The 10,400-nt window shown below is 35.6% G+C and overlaps 1 protein-coding gene across 1 annotated transcript; it reads right to left on the bottom strand.

Annotated features, from left to right (window-relative positions):
* Positions 1-1,104: 1,104 nt before the first annotated feature.
* Positions 1,105-6,407, bottom strand: LOC122402526 (serine/threonine-protein kinase PLK1). Its single transcript, XM_043405392.1, has 7 exons — positions 6,163-6,407; positions 5,476-5,700; positions 4,019-4,236; positions 3,650-3,945; positions 3,136-3,432; positions 2,361-2,761; positions 1,105-2,089 (listed from the first exon to the last, which is right to left on the bottom strand). Exons 1-7 carry the CDS (start codon positions 6,253-6,255, stop codon positions 1,892-1,894), a joined length of 1,728 nt encoding a protein of 575 aa, XP_043261327.1. The 5' UTR covers positions 6,256-6,407; the 3' UTR covers positions 1,105-1,891.
* Between the last annotated feature and the right edge of the window lie 3,993 nt (positions 6,408-10,400).

Here is a 10,400-nt window from a genome sequence, read left to right as displayed (position 1 = left end):
CTGTGATTAATTTTCAAATGGCCTCTGTGATATTTTCTACAACAAAATGTTGATTCATCAATTTCTACAATCTTCTCTACCCTTCCAATTGCTGTGCAGTATTTTTATTTAATTTTAGTTATATAATAATATGACATTGCTCCTAAATATATGTTAGCATATATGTTAATTTTAAGACATCTGTAGCTGAGTTTGTTTTTAGAAAACCACGTTCTTTGCTTTGCAAATATCTTTATATTAAGTCTTCTACGTTTAGTTGGATTGACAGATACTGTCAACGCACTACATAGAATAGTAATTTATTATATTGTCTACCTGTAAACAATGTCAGAGGGGGGTGACAACATTTTTTAGTGTTGCTGCATGTACTGTCTACCTGTAAGTATTATCTGAGTAGGTCTGGGTTATATGGGTGGAGGAGGGGGATTTATACTGTCTACCTGTAAGTACTGTCTGAGCAGGTCTGTGTTATATGGGCGGGGGAAGAGATTTTTTAGTTGTTGCTGCACATACTGTCTACCTGACCAACTCGCAAAGTCTATGCGTAAAAAAAGATTTTGATGCATACATGTTCTACAAATTCCCATTTGACAATCTAGCATTATCAAATTCGATCAATCATTTATAATTTGTAACATGAACATAGCAACGATAGTCACTTGTTTCTACGTGTGAACCTGTCAAAAAATATACTTAACCTTACTTTTTTTATTGTAACTTTACAACCAGTTTATAAAAAAATAACGAATTTCCACAGATAAAGAAATGCATATCAACAATGTACTGAATTAGACGAATCGAATGATGTATAACTCACCCCGATTGATGAACGGTCAGTTTGCTAGGAATGTTCCTTATATTGTTTTTAATATTTAAAAAATATATTACAAAAATAGTTTCGTATGAAAACAATTTATTTCATCTTCAAAACGATGTCGCGGGCTACTTACAAAAATAATACTATCATTACAATCGTTACATTAAATGCTTATACGACGTTTTATGTATAGTACTGCAGACTGTTTGTGTGTATGTACATTTGTTTATTTGTAATTGTTAATTTGTTAGTCTTTATAGTATGAATTTTAAGTCTTATAAATATTGTCATTTGTTCCGACATCATTAATTTATTCCGATTTTCATTTTATTCTCTCGCACGGCCAAGAGCATATTAAATTTCAGTACGTTTCGCTAATGCACGATTCGCATGCACGTATTTTACATATACCATCAGACCCGAACGTTGGTCTATCAAGAATATATAAAAACTAAATGAAAACATTTTCAGATCTGTTTCAATTCAGAAAATTACTGGTCAGTTGTTTCTCTCTCACACTATCTCTCTTTCTTTTGTTCTCTCTCTCACTCTCTCGCTCAAATATCGATAAATAGACACATGTTAAATTGCACTACTCCATTGAGGCACGATGACAAAAATGTCACGAACTCTCGCTCTTTACGTAGTAGTATTTATATGGAGTAACGTATAGCATGGCAGAGTACTTAAATTTAATGTCTGTTTATCCGTAAAAATTATGTCAAAGAGTCATTACACAAAGGACTACTACCATCATCTAATCGTCTACTGTGATAAAAAAAAAAAAAACAGAAGAGCACTTCCTCTGTAACGTTAAAAGCCTTCGCGTAATTCTATTAAACCACTTTCACATGATTCTTAGATGTTTAGATGGGCTGTTACAATAAAAACACCTAGCAAAATTTTTATACGTTTCTACAAAATAAAATAAACATAAAATAACTATTTAGGTGTTGTCGTTATTTTCCAAATATAAAGACATGACCCTTATTAAAAAAAGTGTAATACTTCTAAAATATATTGTAACAAGTAGTCTTTCTCTTTTTACCTAACCAATCGAATTTATAGCAATGATTATCGAACTTGTGGATTCGATAACATTAACATTAGCTTTTCGTGAGCGTATGCCAAATTTTTGGCCAATCCTTTGCAGCATCCATTTTCTTGTATGGTTTGGAATTTATAGGTTTTGAAATTCTTGTCCTCGTCTATGTATGTAACAGCTGCCATTAGCGGGCACATGATAATTTTTGTGTGATCTAAGAAGTTGATCTGAAATGAAACAGACAATTTTAAAGAATGGATCGCTAAAGAAAAGCCTTTTTCCCTTGAATAGGAAAGAATTAATGTCGCCTGGACATGTTACTTGATTTCAGTGAAATTTGTATATTTTATCTTTACGTGTTCCTCGTACACAATATGTATATGCGACAATTTCAAAATAACCACTATACAATACGATCTGTGCTCATTTTAATTTTAAATATGTTATCGTTCAAATACTTTCGTGTAGTCGTGTATATTTATTGTTCGTTTTACTTACTTGCACTGTTCCATTAGTCAACTGCATAACCACAGCACTCTGCGTTCTAAACCACTGATGTATGTAAGGTATTCTGGACATAGCATCGCTCGGTTTCACAGCAAACGAACTTCCAGCTTTCATTAAATACTCCTTCATGTATTTCAAAAAGAAGTTTAGAAGTTTCATCTTCTTTTCCAGTTCAGGTGGATATTCCCTAACAGTGTAGTACAACTCGTTTCCTTCACGGTTTATGTAATGTATATTGAAACAATTTGCTAGCATTATCAGCCGAGTGCCGTCGTTGTACATTACACCCACCCCATCGTCGGAAAGCTGATATCCAAAACCATATTTATCTGAATAATCAACCCATTTACTTATCCATACTACAGGCTGCGCCGCAGGATCCGTCATTTCATCTGTGCAATTTAAATTAGATGTATTTATACGAATTAAATTAATGTAATAACGCCATTTGCACACACACCGACAAAATCGGAGTTGGATCTTCTTGTGTGTAAAAGACTCCATTTAATTACATAGTAATCATCATCGGAACCGGCACCAGTATGTGTGCAAACGGCTCTAATTACACTTTGTAGAACGCTACTAGTACTAAATACGTATTTTAATAAATAGGAAGCTGAAAGGGGGATGAAATTCATGCCTGGGGATTTCTGTAAAAATCTGATACGGTCTTGAATATTTTGCGTCAGGAAATAATTTCCGTCACTAGAAAGAATGATATCCATGCAAAATGAGATAATAATGCTCAATCCCTGGATGAGTGTACCTTCCGATTCTGCCATTTCCCTATTTGGCTTAGCCTTTAGTACCGCAGACAGCTGTTCTCTTAACGTCTGAAGCATCGTTTTAATATCGGGATTCATTTTTTGCATTTCGCTCGCTCCATCCGCAGGCTTTACTTTGCGTGCCGGACTATTAGGTACTCTAAATACGAAGTTCGGTCCTTCTGCTTCTACATTAGTATTCATTTCAGTCAATGGTTTACGTTGATTATGCATCTCTAACATATCTAATCGAGGCGCCATAGTTAAACATGACAGCGGTAAGCTCTGCGGCATGTAACCTGCGGCACATTTTAAAATAATTATTAGCATGACTTTCTAATGCAGAATTGGACAAACTCTGATCCAAGTAACAATTTACAATTCGAAAGTGAAGTGAGTGATCGTTAATCGACTGACTGATAATAGAATAAATCGATTGATAGTTATGTCGATTAATACCATACTTTGTCCCGATGATAACGTCTTAATAATTAAAAAAAATTTGATGACATTTACCGCAAGTAAAGAACCGGTCTTTTATTAATTTGCCTACGGTTGGACGTTTAGATGGATTTCCTTGCAACATATTAGAGATCATATTCATAGCAATTGTATTGATGTGTTCGGGAATAATGTACTGAACTTGTTTAATTCTAGCATAGGTTTCCCTTAAACTAGAAGTTTCAAACGGAGGTTTGCCCACAAGCAAAGTATACATTATACATCCGATACTCCATACATCGACTTCATACGAGTGGCCAGATTTGGTTAAAATTTCTGGCGCTATATAATTAGGGGTACCACAGACTGTCCTGTTAACAAAGAAAGAAGTAATGATTCGGATACAATGATTTAAATATTTACAGAAAAGAACAGAGCTATTACTTCTTCCGTTCGCCGTCGTGCTCTAATCTAGTGGCCAATCCAAAATCACCTATTTTAACTTGCAGATCGTCGCTTAAAAATAAATTACCCAATTTTAGATCTCTATGAATTATCTTATTTTGATGCAAGTAATGCACACCATCTAAAATTTGCTTCATATAATATCTAGTCTCACACTCTGTCAGAGCTTTTCTGCGTTTGTGCAATTCCATCATTGACTGTAAAGTATAACGGCTACTTTAATAATACATACATTGTTTTGAAAAGATGTTAATTACACTGTTTTACAAATAAAATTTTTTTTTCTGTTTTTCAATATCCACTAGGTAATTCTTATAGAACTTCATTTCCTAAACACGAATCTGGAAACGGAATTGTTGTCTCACCCTCAGTTTCCGAAAAACACGAGTTTTTGTAAAAACGCCCAATTTTGGGCAAAACCGAGGTATTACGCGAAAACTAAAAATATCAGAAAGGTCCACTTAGTCTTAAAATATAGAGGAGAGATTCCTGAATATGCTGACATCGATAGTTATAATATTTTGTGCTTTTGATCGGTTGTAAATGATCGCCAAAGTTTAAAGAAGTGTCGAGGTATGTACTTTCTACACAATACTTTTGCATATTTACGAAGAGTTCTTTATGTGACACGAAAACTATACACAGGATCTGATTCTGCAGACATTTCTGAGGAAGAAACTGTCCAACAGAAGTGTAGAAGCCGTTTTCAAAAGTCATAAGCCGAGAAAATGTTCGTTGGCAACGCATGCGCAGCATTTTGCCGCCGCGTAGCCATCGTTAGCCTACCACAACTCGACAGTGCCGTAGCTAGCCATAATCGACGCACCATCGATAGTACCTTAGGCTCCCAGTTCCTGTATATGTTAATCATATTTGATTTTTTAATCTGTTTGCGGATTTGTAAAAAACATTTTTCGATCATTTGCATTTCTAAACAATTTCGATGTTCATTGTATGTATATGAATGATTTTTTTTAATATGAAGCCATAAAGAAATAAGCACATTTTATTGTTTATGAACCAACAAAGTTTTTGTTGTTATGACCAGATTGTGGATCAAAAATGAAATGTATAAAGTGAAGAATTACCTGCAGCGTTTCCACAAACACATTTAGAAATGCTTACGTCTTGCCTGGCGTTCTGCTTGTATGTAGCTACGGCACTGCCGAGCCGAGATAGCATATTCATGAATTTCTCCTCTATTTTTTAAGCCTAAGTGGAACTTGCTGATGTTTTTAATTTTCGCGTAATACCTCGTTTTTGCCCAAAATTGGGCGTTTTTACAAAAACTCGTGTTTTTTCAAAACTGAGAATGATACAGCAATTCCATTTCCAGACTTGAGTTTGGAAAACGGAGTTCTACAAGAATCACCTAGTGGTTATAAGAAAACGAAATTTGTGTTGAACAGCGTTAATAAGTCTCAAAAACCATTTACCCTTTTGCGACACAATTCTAAAATTATATACACGTTCAGAGGATCATCGAAAAAACTATAAAACCCAACAACATTTTGGTGCTTCAAATTTCGATGAATAGAGATTTCTTGTGTCATTTTTTCTCTGTGATTGCTTTTAGTAATTTGCGATTTTGGCACAATTTTCCCAGCAAACACACGATGTGTCTTCGATTCTTTGATTTCATAGCACTTTGCGAACCCACCCTACAAAATAATATAAGGAACTGCTTATAGTGAACATAAAATATTTTATACAAATTGGAAAAAATTAAAATTCGTGCAATAATTTTTCAAATGCATGCCTTAATAATTGTACATGCAAATGTAGTATATTAAAATTTTTGTCAACCTATCGTATATGCAATGAACTCAAATAATACTGTTTCAAGCATTTACATTGTATATACACTGGCGTGCAAAATTTAAGGAACACTAAACTTTGTTTGCTAAATTTAGTTTAGTGTTCCTTAAATATATTATTAGCGTTAATGCGAGACAACAAGGTATTAAAATCTATTCTTTACAAAATACATTTTATGCAAAGAATTTCTAAATTGGTTCGAAATAGCTGAAGCAACAAGTGCTATAGGTTGTGGTATATATGTAAAAGTACCAGTAGTGAAGTTTAACAAAGATGTACAAAAAATTAAAAAAATACGTGCATACCTTTCCGAAAAATCGACCTTTAATATAACTTCTCCCCGAGTTTACGTCGACTATCACGCTCGGAATAACGCATTCTTTCTCTTCTTTCGACATCTCGAACTATATTTTTTTCGTTTATATTTCGGTGGCACGTAAAGCGTAAAACTTCGCGTTCCAGTCAGGATTGCTTGCACATTAATTTTGCGCTTCACAAGAAGATGTATATTTGGCTAACGTTCTCCCGAAATACAAACTGCAATTTTGTGTCACAGAAGACAAGCAACGGATTTCAATATTTAAATCCCAGGCTCATGACCAATCGCGACTTGTCTGTTTATAGTAACCAACTATACATATATTTATTCCCTATGGTGCACAGAATAATGCAAAAGTTTAAAGTACTAGAGGATCTACAAAAACACACGTGTTACGCTATCACGTGAACGTAGGTTTAATGCACATAGTGCTACAACGGGAATTAATTGTAACCCGATTATTCACCGTCGAGTGCAGAGTCATGTAACTGCGTTTTAGTGAGGAGCGAAATCCAAACGGACCAGCGTATTGTAATAAACAATACGATTGTATGTTTTTCAACGTGGGCGATCAAGCTGGGGAAGGTAGAGAGAAAGGAAGGCACTTCTTTTCAGATACTTAGTTTATTTTCTAAAGATCACGTCGAATCTTAGTTTTCCGTCGTTCTTTCCTTTATTTTATTACGGACCGTGACAAATTAGCTATTTCCGTTAAGAGTTTCAATGGTCTTGACACACAGCAGGGCCTCGCGACACTTCGCTTCGAGTTTCGTTTACTTTCACAAGGGTCATAAATTTTCTTAAGGGTTGCTTAGGCTGCTAGCCTCGTTTTCTCTCTCGACTCCCACGCTCTCTCTCACGCGCGCCCGCTCCAACATGGCCGCGTAACCTCCACCACCACTCGGTTCGAGGGTGGATCATCGATCGAAGACGATCCGGATGGATGGGGCTCAAAAAAGTCGGGACGAAGACGAATGCCAAACTATTTTCGAACATACTTAGTAGTTTTGACTTTTGCGCGCCTCGCCGAGCAGACCGGTCAGCGCTCCACGGGCACCAACCCACCGTCCTTTTTCCCTAAACCGCGACCTCGGGACCAGAGATGCCAGAAAAGCACCGCCGGGTGCACACGCACACATGCCAGATACGCGTACGTGAGCTCGTGGAGTTTCGGAAAGTCGACAAAGGCAAACTGACGCATGCCCTCTTTCTCGATTCTCCGAAGCCGCCCGAAGTAATTTCGGATCGCCTCGTGGGAGTCGAGAGAGAAAGGCTCACATTTGCCTTCTCGCTCTAAACAACTGAAATCCGACCTCCCGTCAACGGCATACGATTTGGATTCTCGAGCCGAGATTCTCGACTGCCCAGGCATTTTTACTTTCCGACCTATGTAGGCGCACATAAGCAAAGTACCCATAATGAAAAAAAAATTTTGTAAAATTTATTTTACGGAAATACACGTTTTAAGACCTCCTGATCATATTTTAATTATTGAAAAAAAAGACATTTTTTTTTATTCCCATGTATGAGCACACATATGTATATTATTAATACGATTGAATATAAATAGCTGAATGAATTTAAATGAAACTTTACATTTAAGTTTTATGTTCTCATTTCAAAGGCGTGTGGACGGATTCAAATACGTGAACACTAATCGTAACGATGTAATTATATTATTTAATATTTACTAACTATTTAACATAAAGAACATAAAAGAAAGACATAAAACGTAAACGTAAAAGATCATAAACGTAAAACTGTGATTGCTCTCGACTAACGTTCGATACAGAGTGACGTTCCTGCAGTCAAAGTCGACCCTTCCTTATTCCTATCTTATAATAATGATCTAAACAAAACGCACGTTCGAGACGCAGTCTCTAAAACGTATTTCAGCTTAAACCTAAACACCTCACTCGATACCTACTCTAGCTTAGACTAAACACTCCTATCGACGCAAACGATAACGGTTCTCCTAGCCACACACATACACTCCTTACAGATTATACCTCTTGTTTCATAGTTGTTCCGATATATAGGCATAATGTATAAAAAATCTTTTAAATGTTTCATATAAATCTTAGGACGAATTAAATTTTATATAAAAAAAATTATATAAACTTTTTCTCTATCTTCTCTAGAAAAGAAAAAATTAAATGAAATCTTATACATTACATGCTTACTTAAATCGCATTGAAAACGAATACCACAAATGTTTTAGAATAATGTGCAAAATGTGATTACGATTTTCGCTAAGACAAATTGAAAACTCGGTTCTAACAAGGAAAAGTTGGAATGGTACCCGATTTTGGGTTAGGTTTTACTTTGAGATATTATTAAAGTTATTACAGATCCTTATCTTCAGAAATAGAAATACATTCAATAACGAGCGTGGCGTGAATGACAAGGTATTTGCCTGCAAGTTCCGAGCTTCTTCTACTCTGCAGGTTCAAACCCTTCCAAAACAAATCCTTTTTTTTTATTTTTTCAATCATATTTTAATCGTACACTAAATGTGACATTATATTTTTGTCTGACCTTCTGTCGGGGTACGTTTTAACAAAACACTAAAATATTTTATTGATACAATCGACTGCCGAAGCGAGGAGAAAACAGGAAGAAGAAGAAGAAGAAGAAGAAGAACGAGCCCGCTCGCTCGCGGATTATTTATACACCTCGCGCACACGCTCTCTCTTTCTTTCCTTCTCTCGCGCGCGCGCACGCATTTCTTTTCTAATTGCGCGAATATTCAAATCGTTGCTACACTTCGAATATTTTTTTTTTTAAATTGTATTTAACATATGTTATTTTCAATGTACGAAGTACATGAATCTGGATGGTACTTTTCACAAAAACAGTCAAAACATAAAAATTTCAAGCACCACGTACATTTACTGAAAGTTTTGTTTTCACAGAAATTACAAAATTTTGTATTTAACTCTGATGGAAAGGCCGCTTCATTTACATTGATAAAATGTGAACGATTTTCGGATAGTCGTACCTTGTAGCTCGTACTTTTTACCTTATACTTCAGGTAAAAAGGGATATAGCTGGGAAAAACAGTTTTATGACATTACCTGCTAACTTATGTTACTGTTCTACAATGAAACGCTATGTTTTGTACCTTTAAAAATATTCGACTATGTGCTTTTAAAATTTAAGATACAACCCATACTTTGTATTAAACTGGCAAACGGGATCACTTTTCCTTTGTTTCTAGTTAGTTCTATTTAGTTCGTCATAACCAATTGATACGGTTATTTCAAAACAATCGAGGAAAATCATTATTAATTAATTTCTGCAATTATTAATTCTACTGTTTTGTTTATGTTATAAAAGTAAGAACTCTTCTTATTGAAAAATACCACAGCGTGCACAATACTGGTAAAGAGTGGAATCTCATTTTAATTTATTAATTTTCAATCTTAAAGTATTTTGATTTTCAAAAATCGTATTAATAATATACATATGTGTGCTCATACATGGGAATAAAAAAAAATGTCTTTTTTTTCAATAATTAAAATATGATCAGGAGGTCTTAAAACGTGTATTTCCGTAAAATAAATTTTACAAAATTTTTTTTTCATTATGGGTACTTTGCTTATGTGCGCCTACATAGGTCGGAAAGTAAAAATGCCTGGGCAGTCGAGAATCTCGGCTCGAGAATCCAAATCGTATGCCGTTGACGGGAGGTCGGATTTCAGTTGTTTAGAGCGAGAAGGCAAATGTGAGCCTTTCTCTCTCGACTCCCACGAGGCGATCCGAAATTACTTCGGGCGGCTTCGGAGAATCGAGAAAGAGGGCATGCGTCAGTTTGCCTTTGTCGACTTTCCGAAACTCCACGAGCTCACGTACGCGTATCTGGCATGTGTGCGTGTGCACCCGGCGGTGCTTTTCTGGCATCTCTGACCAGTGGCTACCGCCAGTAACATAGATGGTGCTGTTGAGCTGGGGAATTGTCCCAATGTGCCGTCATAATGGTTAGGTTTCTAACCGTAGAAGAGATCAGTTGAATCATACACAACAGCTGTGTCGAAGTATCTGGACGTAAATATATAAAATCGCTGTGTTGAATAATGGCGTCATAATTTCCCCAGATTCGTTATTCCTATACAAAGTAGGAAGAAATGTTAGAGAAAAATATTACTAAAAAATTAAATCAACTTTAGATTTGGCGTCGGGTGTCGCTAGTATCGTGACAGTGAAAGTCAGAGGTGAAAGTTT

This window comes from Colletes gigas, unplaced genomic scaffold, assembly GCF_013123115.1.
Source record: "Colletes gigas isolate AHSC1104 unplaced genomic scaffold, ASM1312311v1 Colletes_gigas_Sc00037, whole genome shotgun sequence".
Classification (NCBI taxonomy): domain Eukaryota; kingdom Metazoa; phylum Arthropoda; class Insecta; order Hymenoptera; family Colletidae; genus Colletes; species Colletes gigas.
This window is presented reverse-complemented; position numbering and strand designations above follow the sequence as displayed.

Coding starts and splice junctions, on each gene's coding strand:
- LOC122402526 (XM_043405392.1), bottom strand. CDS start 6,255: ATGTCGAAAGAAGAGAAAGAATGCGTTATTCCGAGCGTGATAGTCGAC. Junction 5,701..6,162: donor AAGGTCGATTTTTCGGAAAG/GTATGCACGTAT, acceptor ATTATTTTGTAG/GGTGGGTTCGCAAAGTGCTA. Junction 2,090..2,360: donor TGACTAATGGAACAGTGCAA/GTAAGTAAAACG, acceptor GTTTCATTTCAG/ATCAACTTCTTAGATCACAC.